Consider the following 16,446-nt stretch of genomic DNA (forward strand, 5'->3'; position numbering starts at 1 on the left):
GCTGCTGCTTCTAACACTTCCCTGATCGTCGTGCTGAAGAAATTGCCTCAACCATTGAGCCGAGAGCTTGGGATACCTCTTTTGATCAGAAATGAAATCCACGTGATAAAGACCAAATCTAATGGTATACCTAAATGCCTACTCAAAATTATCCATAAGAGACCACACAAAGTACCCTCGAACATCTGAGCCATTTATGTGTTAACACACGCATAAATGGTCATCAGTTTAATCAGTTAAACAAATGAAATTCAGTAAAGGCCAATAGCAAGATAATGAAAATCGTGAAAATTTGATCTTACTTGATTGCTGCAGTAAGATAACTCAAACAATCTCCATGAAACCTTATTCTCCTCACATCGTTTAGATTTTCTTGCAGAGTCGACGAGGATTCCTCAGACTCTGGATAGCCTAGAAGGCAAAACAGAGAGATAAGATAAGTACATACTAGGGTTTGACAACCTTCGGCTCAGTTCTTATAGAAAAACAAATCCTCTGAGATATTTACATAAATTTTTTACCGTTCTCTGTGATAATAATAATCGGGTTGTCATAGAATTCTTTTACATACTCCACGATTTTCTGAATTCCATGAGGTACCACAAACAAACCATCCATCGCTGTCTGCGAATCATATAAAAATGGAGGAATTGCATGAGCCATTGGCCAAACTGTACTGCAAAAATCACAAATTTTTTTTAAAGAGGTCAAGGACTGGATATTCATACCCGTTCTCCGATGGAGACTCCGTGGCGCTCTCCAGTCAGATAAACCCTGGATTCTGGATATAAATATTGCGTGTTGTTGGGGGAAAGGGGAGGAGTACTTGTTGCATATAAGGTTGTATAGTGATTAATACCCATATAGTCGAACAATCCCCGAAGTTTCGCAGATAGTTCCGAGGATATGGAGGGTAAGCGCGATCCTAATCTTTCACGCATTTCTTGTGGATAATCTCCAAAAACAATTGGATCCAAAAACCTGGAAACCGTGTAGAAATTAATTTCAACAATTAATATGAAATCCCATTAGCCTTTTTGAGAGAGATCATTCGGATTTTCCACGGTAGAATATGAATTTTTGTTGACGTTTCCACAGTAAAATATAGAATATGAATTTGGTCCAGGTTGGTCCTGATGGTGGAATTTTTTTGGATTCTAAATCTCTACAAAATTCATATTCTACTTTGGGATTTGAAAAAAATTCATATTAGGATTCGAAAGCTCGACAAAATTCATATTCTACTGTGAAAATTCCTAATGATCTCTAAAAAAAACCACAATCTATTCCCATTAGCCTTTGCTATCACAAGGGATACATTAATTTTACACAGACGAGGGTATTACTCAAAGTCATGGCACTCACCATCGGAGATTGAAGGATAAAATTCTGTCAACAGCTGATCTCTCTTCTGGAGAATCTTCCAAGGGTTCGTACCACGGCGCGCTCATAACTAACCCTATAGATCCTCCTTGAATTTTCTGCACACAAATGCTCCGCTCTGATTCAAATTTGAGAAACTATATTCACAATATTTGGCGTTATTGTAAGTACGTGAAAAGATTCCTGACCTGATATTTCTCCCTATATTTCTCCACTGCAGCTGTGTGGGCGAGAAAAACGTGATGTGCAGCTAGATATGGCTCTGCTGACGAGCAATTCCCTGTTATGCACAAAGAATTGGCGTGAGGGGCAGCACACCTCGTCGGTGGAAATATTCCGACGGTGTATCCCAACAGCACAAACATAATGATTATTCTAAGAGCTACTGTGCACGTCTCTTCCAAACAATGATACACAGGCCATTGGCACAAAAGAATTATTAAAAAATGCGGAGCTTCAACAAGATCAAATTCCTTATCAGCTGCAAAGCTGGCGGTGCGTCCGTCCCGCTTCCACTTTCTCATTAACCGTTTAGTTTCGCTTCCTCCTTAACCTTTCACCGTTCAGTTGAACAGTTTTAGATCAACGATCACAGTTCATTCAATCGTCTAACACCATAAATCGACAGTCAACAATAGAACACGGTGGCGGCTGGGGCAATTCATTTCAAATGGGAACGCCTTATGGCGTAATAAATATTAAAAATTGTTAAAATAATACTAGGGAATTTTAAGGTCTACAATGGCCCTCCTAAGAAAAATTTACAACCAAAATAAACTCTACAAGAACCAATAGGATTCAAGATGATGATGTCAACGATAGGGGATGATTCACCATTTTTGGAGTAAAAAATTAAAAATATTAAAAAATAATAAAATAATAAAACTACTATTTCAAATCGTATTTTCAACTTATCTCCCTAAAGTTTTACTTAAATTTCGAGTGGCAGTACTCGTTGGATGCAAAATTTAATTCTTCATCCAAGGAGTACCCATGTTGGATACTTTCGATGGACCTTGCTACACGAAAAATGAGAAATATTTTTACTCTATTTCTCATTTTTCGTGTAGCAGGGTCCATTGAAAGTATGCAACATGGGTACTCCTTGGATGAAGAATCAAATTCTTCATCCAACGAGTGTTTCCACTCAAAATTTGAGCAAATCCATAGGGAGATAAGTTGAAAATATGAGTTGAAAAAATAGTGTTTTTTTTTCCTCTAAAATTTGATGATGTAATGTAATCTTATTTTAATATTTTCAATAATATTTTATAATTTCTTTAAGAAACCCATTTTAAACTCAAAATTCCCCTAATAAATATTTATTAATCATTATTGATGAAATTTACAATGTTCTAAAATTAATAATTAATAATATTATGAATGTTAACTGTAGTTAAAAAGATATTACATCACCTAACTCTACTAAATTTCCAATTTAGTAATTACCCTTTCATCTTTCCCTTTCCAATAATTATGTTCGGCCAAAACAAGGTAATTAAGGAAAATGTATAAAAATGTTAGACGTTATTCCTATCCAAAGTTGAGAATTTAAAAGAATAATAATAAATATTGAAAATGGTTAAAGAAAATCATTATTAATCATTATTCATGAAATTTACAGCATTACGATTGGAAAAAAAAACTTCAAAAATATATAATATACATATTTTTAAATATTATTTTACTGTAAATTAATTTAAATACTTACTTTAAATTAATTTAAATATTTAAAAAGTTATTCAATATACAAAATTAAATTATATATAAATAATTGATAGAATTTATATGGTTTTTGAGAAGATTTCTTCGGCGGAGATCACATTATAATACTTTTGTCGACACGTTTCGAACCAACGAGTGTGAGATCACATTATAATACTTTTGTTGACGCGTTTCGAATCAATGACACTCGTTGGTTCGAAATGTGTCGACAAAAGTATTATAAGGTGATCTCCGTCGAAGAAATCTTCTCAAAAACTAGATATGGATCACAAAAGCTTAAATTCAACAATTTATATGTTTTTAAAATTTAATTAAATGTTCACATTATTAAAATTAATAATATAAATTTAATTATAATTTAAAATAAACGATCTAATATTTATGTATTCTTAAAATTAAATTAAATTTATTAAATTTTTTTTATGAAATTTGAAATAAAATTATTATTATAAATCATATTTTGATGAGAAAGTGATTTCAGACTTCTAAAATTTTATGATTAGATTTACTTGTAACTAACAATATTAATTATAGTTTTTAAAAAAGAATATTTATGAGTATTAATAGTAGGTTTAGTCTAACTAATAGATAAAATGGCTTTTTTTATTAGAATTGACAATATAATTTCTAGTCATATTATAATTTTCTGTTGTTTAAAATAAATTTTGAATTTATAAATAGATTAGGTGCCCTAAGCTTTTTTTATTAGAATTGACAATATAATTTCTAGTCATATTATAATTTTTTGCTGTTTAAAATAATTTTTGAATTTATAAATAGATTATGCGCCCTAAAAAGACCATAAAGCACTTGATATTTGCAAATTAAATAAACTTATGATTTTTAAAAAATTGTATTAGATTTTGAACAAAAGTTGGTAGAAAAATGTTCCGAAAAAGAACAAATTCTTCTATTAATTAGACTATGTATTAATAATATATGATTATTTACTTCCTTCAAATATTTATGTTAAAAAATTATTATGAATAAAAAAATTAATTATATTTTAAAAAAATTAATTTATATTTTATAATTTAAAAAAATAAATTATGTATTTAAGTATCCATATAAATATATTAAATGATTATGTTAAATATGAAATTAAATTGTAATAAAATTTTATTATTTAAATTTTATATACGTTAAAATTATGGTCAAGCCAAACATTAAATTGGTGTACAACATTTTCTTGTTTGTATAATAAGGGATCTATATTTACATTGTCATTTGACTATTAAAGTATGTATACATATTTGAATAGAGTAGTTTAACGAGGTGATCTTTTCGCTAATAAAATAATAGAAATGCCGATAGGATTTTGATAAAATTTCGTTAAATTTTTTGGAAATCTGGGTTACAACTTTCAAGCTTAAGTATTTTGGGTGCCCAGGGGTTCTTGACAGAGTTGAATCCATTTCCACCATAAAAAAATGATTCAAACACTCTCATGGTTGGATTTCTAGAAAAATAAAAATGCAAGATTCCAGTGAGAAATTAGTATTGGAAGAAATTGTCTTCTCTTTAGACAACACCTATTTGAATAACTTGAGTGGACCTAATAATTAAGAGCAAGTGCTTTCTTATGGGGGTAATTGGTTCAAAATCAGAAAGAGGTAGATTTTGTACATGTTGATAAATTAATATTAGAGTAGCCTAACCATTATGGATTTTTGTGTTTGGGAAAAACTCTTTTACCTCTTTTCACACTTATACTACGATTTATTTTTAATTATTATTATAACATCAACCTTGATCCATCTTAACTTTGTATCTACCAAGTCCCAAGAGGGATCAAAACTCATTTAACTCTAAAATAGGTCTGCACCTCAAGAGATTTGATCCCTCTCTATGCTTTCCAAATCATGAGTTAAGATGGATTTATGCTGGTTATAATTATTAATTTATTTTCTTTTATTTTTATGTAATTCAATTTAGTCAAAATGTTTTAATTAATAATTATTATTATAATTATTTCTTTAATTTTTTTTATATGTAATTTGATTGAGTCAAAATGTTTACATAATAGGACAGGGCAGGACATTGCAATATCTATTCCATATTGAGTTGGAATGTCTCTCAACTAAATTAAGAGGTGATGAAACATATATGGAAAAGTGTCCACCAAAAAAATGAAAATCATTTGGGATTTAAGCTATGTCATTCTAATATTATTAAAAAAAATTATAATAAATGTTTAAATATGTGTTTAACTATAAATACATATAAGACTCTATAAATAACTATTATAATAAAAATACATATAAATAGAATAAATGTTTTCTCATTCAAATTGATGGTTCTTGTTATTTATCTTATTTATAATTTAATCTTTCACCTACCAAAAAAAATTAAATGATATACTTATTCAACATGTAAATTTCATATTGGCCAAAAAAAAATCATAAAAAATAACTAAATCGATTGCTAGAGTCTTGTCTTGGAAGGGACTAATAAGGTCAGTGTATGCCATGTGACCAATGAAATATAAACGGATTTCCACTATCTCGTTCAAGGGGTCAAATGTGGCTTCGTAGCCTTTGTAGAAACACCATGCTCCAACCAATACATCCACATCAACATAATAATAAACAAGGTGAGATTTTAGCAAGTAAAATTGTGAAAATATTAATTATTATTTTGAAACTCTATATTTAAAATTAAACAGGGTTTAAGATTTAGAGTTTTTTTTTATTACAAATTTTGTGTGCATGTAAAGTTTCAATAAAAATGAATATTTGTTAGAATTCTAAAATTAAATTATGAGCTTATTTTTTGCTCTATTCTAGGGGAGATGGTCTTCCCAAATCTTCTATTCCTTCAGTGTATCTTTGCACCTTTTGAAGCAATTGCTAGTAATATTATAGTTGTTCTTTATGGTTACTCTGGCCACCAAATTGTAGCCGCTTCTTGATATTAAACGTGTAGAAAATTAATAATAATTGTGAGCATCAAATGTAGTTATAAAGATATTACATCACCTAACTTATTACTAAATTTCCAATTTAGTAATTACCATTTCATCTTTCCTTTTCCCAATAATTATGCAAAATTTGATCAACCAAAACAAGGTAATTAAAAAAAATGTATAAAAATGTTAGACGTTATTTCTATCCAAAGTTGAGAATCTAAAAGAATAATAATAAATATTAAAAATTGTTAAAAGAGCACTATGGGAATTTTGAGGTCTAAAATGGACCTCCTAAGAAAAATGTACAACCAAAATAAACTTTATAAGAACCAATAGGATTCAAGATGATGATGTCAACCATGGGGGATGATTCACCATTTTTGGAGTAAAAAATTAAAAAGATTAAAAAATAATAAAACTACTATTTCAACTCGCATTTTCAACTTAACTCAAAATTTTATTCAAATTTTGATTGAGAGTACTTGTTGGATACAAAATTTAACTCTCCATCCAAGGAGTACCCATGTTGCATACTTTCGATGGATCCTATTACATGAAAAATGTTATTGCAATCACGTTTTTAATCTATTTCTCATTTTCCGTGGAACAGGGTCCATCAAAAGTGTGCAACATGAGTATTCTTTGGATGAGGAATCAAATTCTACATCAAACAAGTGTTTTCACTCGAAATTTGAGCAAACCTATAGGGAGATAAGTTGAAAATACGAGTTGAAAAAATAGTTTTTTCTTTTTTCCCTATAAAGTTTGATGATGTAATGTAATCTTATTTTATTATTTCCACTATTATTTTATAATTTTCTTAAAAGACCTATTTTATACCTCAAAATTCCCCTAATAAATATTTATTAATCATTATTAATGAAATTTACATTATTCTAAAATTAATAATCTTATAAGCATCAAATATAATTATAAAGATATTACATCACCTAACTTATTACTAAATTTCCAATTTAGTAATTACCATTTCAGTTTTCTTTTCCCCAATAATTATGTTCGGCCAAAACATGGTAATTAAGAAAAATATATAAAAATGTTAGACATTATTCCTATCCAAAGTTGAGAATCTAAAAATTAATAAATATTAATAAATATTAAAAATGGTTAAAAGAAAAATAATTATTAATCATTATGGATGAAATTTACAGTAAAAAACTTCAAAAATATATAATATTTTTTTGTTATTCAAAATACGAAATTAAATTATACATAAATAATTGATAGAATTTATATGTTTTTAAAATTTAATTAAATGTTCACATGATTAAAATTAATAATATAAATTTAATTAGAATTTAAGTTAAACGATCTAGTATTTATGTATTCTTAAAATTATATTAAATTTATTAAACATTTTTATGAAATTTGAAATAAAATTATTATGATGAATCATGTGTTGATAAGAAAGTGATTTTAGACTTTTTAAATTTTATGATTAGATTTACTTGTAATTAACAAAGTTAATTATAGTAAAAAAAAAAGATATTTATGAGTATTAATAGTAGATTTAGTTTAACTAATAAATAAAATGGTTTTTTATTAAAATCAACAATATAATTTCTAACCATATTATAATTTTTTGTTGTTTAAAATAATTTTTGATTTATAAATAGATTATGCCCCCTAAAAAGACCATAAGGCACTAGATATTTGCAAATTAAATAAACTTATGATTTTTAAAAAACTGTATTAGATTTCGAACAAAAGTTAGTAGAAAAATGTTTTGAAAAAGAACAAATTCTTCTATTAGTTAAACTATGCATTAATAATATATGATTATTTACTTCCCTCAAATATTTATGTTAAAATTATTATGATTAAAAAAATTAATTTTTATTTAAAAAAATTAATTTATATTTTATAATTTTTAAAAATAAATTATATATTTGAGTATCCATATAAATATATTAAATGATTATGTTAAATATGAAATTAAATTGTAATAAAATTTTATATATGTTAAAATTATGGTCAAGCTAAATATTAAATTGGTGTACAACATTTTCTTGTTTGTATAATAAGGGATCTATATTTACATTGTCATTTGACTATTAAAGTATGTATACATATTTGAATAAAGTAGTTTAACGAGGAGATTTTTTCGCTCATAAAATAATAGAAATGTAGATAGGATTTTGATAAAATTTCGTTACATTTTTTGGAAATCTGGGTTACAACTTTCAAGCTTAAGGATTTTGGGTGCCCAAGGGTTCTTGACAGAGTTGAATCCATTTCCACCATAGAAAAATGATTCAAACACTCCCATGCTGGGATTTCTAGAAAAATAAAAATGCGAGATTCCAGTAAGAAATTCGTATTGGGAGAAATTGTCACCTCTTTACACAACACCTATTTGAATAACTTGAGTGGACCTAATAATTAAGAGCAAGTGCTTTCTTATGGGAGGTAATTGGTTCAAAATCAGAAAGAGGTAGATTTTTTACATGTTGATAAATTAATATGAGAGTAGCCTAACCATGAGGGATTTTTGTGTTTGCAAAAAACTCTTTTACCTCTTTTCACACCTATACTACGATTTATTTTTATTTTTATTTTAATTATTATTATAACATCAACCATGATCCATCTTAACTTTGTATCTACCAAGTCCCGAGAGGGTTCAAAACTCTTTTCGCTCTAAATTAGGTTTGCACCTCAAGAGATTGGATCCTTCTCTATGCTTGGAAGATCACGAGTTAAGATGGATCTATGTTGGTTATAATTATTAATTTATTTTCTTTTATTTTTATGTAATTCCATCTAGTCAAAATTTTTTAGTTAATAATTATAATTATAATTATTTTTTTAAATTTTTATATGTAATTTGATTGAGTCAAAATGTTTACATAATAGGACAGGGCAAGACATTGCAACATCTATTCCATATTGAGTTTGAGTTGGAGAGTGTCTCTCAACTAAATTAAGAGATGATGAAACATATATGGAAAAGTTCCCACCAAAAAAATGAAAATCATTTGGGATTTACACTGTCATTCTAATATTATAGTGTTTAACTATAAATACATATAAGACTCTATAAATAACGGTTATAATAAAAATACATATAAATAGAATAAATATTTTCTCATTCAAATTGATGGTTCTTGTTATCTATCTTATTTATAATTTAATATTTCACTTACTATAAAATAAATAAATGATATACTTATTACAACATGTAAATTTTATATTGCCAAAAAGAATCATAAAAAATAACTAAATTATAACTCGATTTTAAATTATTATTATTATTGTAAGCTTGGCAGGACTACATCTTCATCATGTCCAATATATCACCCTGATTCAGGCGGGGAATTGAACCATGGACTTCACATCAAGGAGTGCCTTAACAAAGCACTCGATCACTATCTATCCAAGACTCCGCGAACTAAATTATTATTATTATAAAACTAAATTACTATATAAATTAATACATAAAAAAGAGATAAATGCAACAAGATTTTTTACCATGGAGATTCACCCTTATTTTACTATGGAAATTCTAAACCTATAAATAAGCTTTGCTACAATAATATGGGCCAATACCAAGGCTTATCAATACCACATGCCCAGAAAACCTTAATTCATTTCACAGTCAAATATATATATATATATATATATATATATATATATATATATATATATATATATATATATAAACTAAATTGAAAAGCAAAAATGGCATAACTACTTCTAAAATAAATCTCAATTACTACTAAAACTAGCCATATAAGTTAAATGCTTGGCAAGTACCAATAGGGATCAAATTATAATAAGCATCAAAACACTTACTTCATCATACATCTCAAGTTGTTAAAATTAGAAAAATCATAAGAATTAACTACATTATAACTTTATTATTATTATTATTATTAAAAATATTTAATATATAAATTACACACATATATACATTTTTTTTAAAACATGTAACAAGATTCACCTCGAGTTTCTCACGGAGATTTTTAATTTGTAAATAGGCTTTGGGGCCAACACCATGGCTTATCAATACCATATGCCCAAAACACCATAAGTCATTTCACTTGACACTTGTTTATAAGATTTTTTAATTAATGAATGTAATTAAAAGGAAAAAACAAAGGCATAACTACTTTGAAAATAAATTTCAATCTTTGATTTGCCCACGAGGCATAGATAAGATTGTGATAGGGTGTTCTCTTAAGGCACCTATGGTGAAAAGAATGCACTATGTGGTGAAAAATTCACAAGTTCGAAACTCTGTGGAAAAAAACCAAGCCATGCTAAGGGTTGGTGTGATCCAAACCAGGTGTGCTCCCCAGGTGATTTTAATGGCTTAGATGCCCCTGGGTGGTGACTACTCTAGTGACAAGTTAGACATGCCAATCATCTTAGGACTCACATAACCTAGCAAACAAAAAAAAATCTCAACCTTCAATTTGTATATACTATTAAAACTGAAAGCCCTATTCCAAAATAAGCATGCCTATTGGCATAAAAATATTATGGAAATTATATAAAAATTAAATATCGTTAAATACACATCACCCATCTATTACTTATTGATAATTAAATTTAAACTTTTGAAACCATATTCCAAAATCTACAGGCCAAGGTAATAATTGATTTGATTTTATAATTTATGGAATACATATGTATATTTGATTTAATTTTAATCATTTTTATTTAAAAAGTTAAGATAGGATAGTTACTAAGATTTTGTTCGTCAAAATCTAATGTAAATGAAACAACATGAAATAATTAGATTGATATTGTGCATCATACGTATCATAGAAGTGCAAAGTACAACAAAATGTAAAATACAAAATAAAAGAAATTCAAAATTCAACATGGTAAATAAATTGTTCCGTAATACATTTGGTAGGTAAACATGTTTGCAATACACTTGATATGTTATAAATATATTACCTTATTAGTGGAATAAACATAATTTATCATTCCAAACACACATTGTTATTGGTTTGTGTTGGGCCTCAGTTTTGGTCTATTTTTGCTTAGGGAAACCTACTTAATCCTTATATTTTCCATCCATTTTCCATCACATCCATCTCATTTTGATGTATTTTATGCATATTCAGGTGTTTAATTTTAATTTTGCAATTTCTAGAAGTTTTTATGAAAATTGAGTTTCAAGTGCAATTTTGGACTGAATCAGAAATTCCCGTAATAGCTATGTGGATGACCTATTTGCAGGACACTTGGGCTCGAGTTTGATGCATGGATGGACAGCTTGGGAACTAGGACTAAGCTAACTCCACTTGGTTCGGCCAGAACAAGCTTTATTAGGCCTGGTCAAAGCTGGTCAAACATGACTAGTCACCAGAAAATCCCTAGGAAATAGGGCAGTTTTGAGATTTTATGGGATTGACCATATTTCTTGGGATGAATTGGATGAGTTCGACCTAGATAGGTGGATATGGTTAGATATGAGTGTTAGAGATAATATAGATCAGTTTGTTTCATTAAACCTCTATTTAAAGCCAAGACTTTGATGGCTTTTGTAATGGTATTTGTATGTAACTGTTGTATAATTTGAGTTGGGAGCTAATTTGAAGAACTTGTTTCATTCCAATTTGTTGTTCATGCTTGGTTGATCTACTGAAGTTGTTGTAGCTGAGATTTCTTCAAGTGTGCAAGGCAAGGGTGGAGGGCCCCCACACCAAGCTAAGTACACTTCTGGTTCAATTTTCATAGTTTTCATAGACTAGTTTTTGTTTCAAATGTATTTAGATGTGTGATGATTGCTGAATGAATATTGGTTTAATTCTAATCTACATATGAAGGGACACACAAGAATTTAAGTTAAATTCTCCTTCTATTTGATCTTGAACTAAAACTGAATTTCATTCTCCATTTCTCATTTGAAGTTATTTATGCATTTCTGGTTTGAAGCAATGGTGATTGTGATATAGTAGGATTGTGAAGAAGGACAATCTGGACCTCCTTAGTTAGGAGCATCTTCTTTTACATCTTCTGCATCATGAGCCATTGTTAATTAGTGCTCTTAGATTTATCTTCATGAATGTAGTATTGTAGGGAAGAACAACCTGGTTCTCCTAAGTTAGGAGCCTCTTCCCTCATATATTACATAAGTGAATTAGAAATTGTTAAAATAGGTTTATATTTGTAATATGTACTTATTTAAATCTTCAAATTTTATCTTCTAAACTTGATTATATCTGATGTCCATATATAGTGGATTTGCCTCCAAGTTTTACAAACCCGGATTGATAATTAAATACTTGTGTTAATTTAGTCAATAAATTAGCCCAACAGTTTGCATAACTATTTTAACTATTTATCAATGCTTTAAGAAACAATTTTAAGTTTGAGTTAGAGTTTACACAACTGGTTATACCTACAATGGATATTTGCTCAAATCCAAATTTTGTATTTGATGACATGACCGCATTTTGTCACATGGCATACACTGACCTTATTAGTCCCTTTCAAGGCAAGACTCTAGCAATTGATTTGCCCATTGACCATTATTAGTTCAACATTGACCAATGAAATCTGAATGAATTTCCACTATCTCGTTCAACGAGGTCAAATGTGGCTTCGTAGCCTTTGTAGAAACACCATGCTCCAACCAATACATACACATCAACATAATTAGGCCGATAGGCCTTCCCTTTGAAAGAGACTTTCGTCGTCCCTTTCATTCTGAGGATGACACCTGGCGTCGATATCTGGTGGGCATACAACAGGCAAATTGTTAATGTTGAGGCAATTTCTGTTTATTCTCAGTGATTGAGAACTTCCGGCAAACCGAATCTTCACCCACTACATGAAGCAGGCAGAAATATCTGCAAATTTGTTACAGCTCCCTGTAATCCGTGAATAAAACGCAAATTTGTTACAGCTCCCTGTAATCCGTGAATAAAACGTTACAAATCACTGAGAAGGCAGTGTAGAGTTAACAGCGATGGGGTTCCTTCTTTTATTTCGCAGGCAGAAATATCCGCAAATTTGTTACAGCTCCCTGTAATCCGTGAATAAAACGTTACAAATTACTGAGAAGGCAGTGTAGAGTTAGCAGCGATGGGGTTCCTTCTTTTAATTCTCACAATATGACAGAGTAGGTGAAATGATCCCCTGCGATATTAAACTTGATATTTTCTCCGCATCTTTGTGCTCCTCCTCGACCTGAAGCCTGCCACAGCAAATTTGAACTCCTGAGACGTCTCACTGCATCGATATCCGATATCCAAGGTATGTAGTTTTTGCCTTTTAATGTCTAGCTTCATAATCTCTGAATCTGAAATAGGTTTTTAACGGGTTTTTTTTGGGGTTGGGGGCATTTTATATTCCGGATTTTAGGGCAACGGAGCTGATTTTTGGTTTCTTGGGAGTGGTTTATCCAATTGGGTCTTTGGTATTTTTTAGAAGTCCATATGGGCATCGTTGCTTCTTTGCTGGGTTGGACAGGATTCTTGGCAGATTTCACAAATTTTAGTTGATTGGTTTGGAATCCCACAAAGCGGCAATAACTGGATATATTATTAATAAATCCCTGAAAGTTGAATTATTTGAGAATTCGAAATTGTAAAAACGGAAATGACTGGTTTGCTGTTTTGGTAGATGGATGCTTTGAAGCAGTCCCCGGTGGCCCTAAATGTTCAATATGCATCATTCGCGAGAGCTGTTCAGAAGGTGGGAAGTGGAGCAACTTCTCACAGACCACTCTTTAAATCTTCCCTTATAAGGAAAGGGTTGTCTAGGATCGCCAATCCCCTGGCTTCTAAAGTTCCTTTAGTGGGTAGTGGCAACAGAGGCCATATTGTAATGTCAGACACAACTGCAGGATCATATGCTGAAGCGCTTGCAGAGCTAGCCCAATCTACCAATTCACTGGATCTTGTCAATAATGATATTGAGAAGCTCTCTCGATTTCTAGAATACAAAGAGCTTTATAGCTTCCTCGCTAATCCGATAATCACGGAAGAGAGGAAGAAGAGCATTATCAAGGCCATTGCAGATGATGCCAAGGTTCAGCCTACCACGTTGAATTTCCTCTACCTCCTCATTGACAATAAAAGGATGGACATCATTAATGACATTATCAGAGAGTTTGAGATGGCCTACAATAAGCTGACTGACACACAGTTGGCAGTGGTGACTTCTGTTGTAAATCTTGAGAATCGACATCTGGCTGAAATTGCCAAGAAGGTCCAGAGTTTAACTGGTGCCAAGAATGTTAGACTAAAAACCGTCATTGATCCCTCTCTGATTGCAGGCTTCAACATCCGATATGGACCAACTCTGTCCAATATTATAGACATGAGTGTGAAGACTGAGCTAGAGCAATTGGCGAGTCAAATTGGGTACAAAGAGAGAATTGAAAATGTATGAATCTGAGATGCTTGTGTATCCTTGACAAAAAAAATGAATCCATTGGTTTTCGTTGTTCTAAGTACTATTTATTCTAGAACTGTTTCTGAACTGGCTTGCAGAAGTGTCTGAGGCTATAGTTCTTGTTATCGCGTTGTTTCCATTTGAATTTTGTTACCCTGCACCTGACATTTGGATTGGAAAATGCTATAAAATTTTATGAGTTGGAAGGTACCCACTACCTACTTTGATTGCAGAGTTGGAGGGCTCGCTTACAAAAAAAAATTAAAGACAAAAAAAAGTGTCAAGTAAGTTGAAGGTCACTGTTGGATGAAAAATATGGAAGAGATACATAGACCAGGGTTATAGATCTGCACATGCCTTCATTATCTAGATTATTAACTCATGTTCATTTGAAAATAGTTCATGCAAAAATCATGAGCTGAGTCATGAGGCCTCCAACTAGTCTGGCTGAGTCATGAGGTGTCCAGTTCTAGCCTAGCTGAGCCGTGAAGTCTCTGGTTCTGGTCTGGCTCGGCTTCAAGTCCTTTTAAATTCTACCGGGATTGTGCAATATTCAGTCAGACCCAGACACCACATGAGACAATTTTTATCCCCACAGTTGGCTCACACCCTCAACCCCTCCCCATGAAATTTGAACTAGTGACAGACAGGACTAAACCCCACACAAATTAACTACTCTACACCTCGTGAATACCCAACATATGACTTATCTAAAAAAAAATTAACATCTGTTATCACATCATCAACAGTCCACTAATGGTGTTCAAAAGGACATACCAGTAACCATAAGGTTTTTTTGAGCATTTTGTATCATCATTTATCCTTTGGAATAATCCAGATCTCCCCTTACCAATTCATCTTCTACAAAATACGATAATGAGAGTTTTGGGTTTCTTTTTAGAAATATAAAACTAACCCATTCTGTAATACTAATTATAATATCAGTTAAACACAATTTTTTCTCTTTTCTAGATATCAACGACAATATTCACAAACCATTACATTCAGCGAAGCTTCTTCTTTAATATGGTAAGTGGAAGAGGTTAATTATAGAATGTTAACAGTATCCATAAACACTGCGTTTCATTTGGTCTTTGTCTTAGTTTCCAAGCATCTGTTAATGCTCCTTGTCATCCGTTGCAGCTTGAGATCACTCTACTAACATAGAATTTTGAACCCGCTTAGATTTAATATGACCAAGAAGTACTGAGAAATAATACAACATAAAACTAGAGTGTATAGGGAATATGTTTCTGCTGCTTGTAGGAATGTATCCCGTATAAAATTGCTAGAATGAGCTCGTGTTATAAGTGTGCAACAATGAACCCCAACGCTAATTGCCAAGTGCAACTTTTGTTATAAGTGTGCAGCAATGAATCCAACGCTAATTGCCAAGTGAAACTTTTGTTATAAGTGTGCAGCAATGAATGCTAATTGCCAAGTGCAACTTTTGGGCTATGAAAATTCCTCCGAAGATAGAATTTTAATAACAGAAAAACAAGTTTGCAATAAGGTGGTAGGCAAACTGCCTAGGACTCTAGAAGCAGTTACACTAAAAATTAACTCACAGGTGTGTGTGTATTGCATAAAGCAAGGTAGACTGACAAGTGAACTATAATAATATGAGACTGATAACCAGAGTCTGCTTGCCACCCTTTCCTCTCAGTCCAGATTCCAGAACTCTGCATCAACGAAGGCTTGTTGCAGACAGAATGTATATAATTGGTGGAAGTGCCACCTCTGTAGCACGTTCAGGTTGAGAAGTTGGATGAGACCACCTTCTGGGCTATGAAAGTTGTTTGAACTTTCTCCTTAATGATAAATTGATTTCCTTACAACCACCTTCCATTTCCAACATCAAAACAGTAACCTATCCGTGTTCAGAACACCGATCCTTTGCAAACAATTAGCAGGAAAGACTCAACTGGAAATTATTTCATAACTGAATAAAATACAGTGGTAATCTATCTTTGAAATGGCATTCAACTGCTAGAGCAAAATAAACCTGTTGCAATTCTTTGAATTGAAAGAGAAAATTGATAGACATAAAAGAG

At 30.8% G+C, this 16,446-nt stretch overlaps 2 protein-coding genes across 2 annotated transcripts; one reads left to right on the forward strand and one right to left on the reverse strand.

Moving 5' to 3' along the window:
• Positions 1-255: 255 nt before the first annotated feature.
• Positions 256-1,907, reverse strand: LOC149157586 (coniferin beta-glucosidase-like). The gene is made up of 5 exons (XM_089433733.1): positions 1,572-1,907; positions 1,366-1,481; positions 729-981; positions 522-624; positions 256-411 (listed from the first exon to the last, which is right to left on the reverse strand). Exons 1-5 carry the CDS (start codon positions 1,905-1,907, stop codon positions 299-301), a joined length of 921 nt encoding a protein of 306 aa, XP_089289859.1. The 3' UTR covers positions 256-298.
• Positions 1,908-13,123: 11,216 nt separating this feature from the next.
• On the forward strand, positions 13,124-14,602 carry LOC149157587 (ATP synthase subunit delta, chloroplastic-like). The gene is made up of 2 exons (XM_089435882.1): positions 13,124-13,249; positions 13,619-14,602. The coding sequence occupies exon 2, from the start codon at positions 13,619-13,621 to the stop codon at positions 14,387-14,389; it is 771 nt and encodes a 256-aa protein (XP_089292008.1). The 5' UTR covers positions 13,124-13,249; the 3' UTR covers positions 14,390-14,602.
• The last annotated feature ends 1,844 nt before the right edge of the window (positions 14,603-16,446 follow it).

This window comes from Pinus tabuliformis, chromosome 5_2, assembly GCF_031772625.1.
Source record: "Pinus tabuliformis cultivar Carrire ecotype Pingquan chromosome 5_2, CPIR1, whole genome shotgun sequence".
Classification (NCBI taxonomy): Eukaryota; Viridiplantae; Streptophyta; class Pinopsida; order Pinales; family Pinaceae; genus Pinus; species Pinus tabuliformis.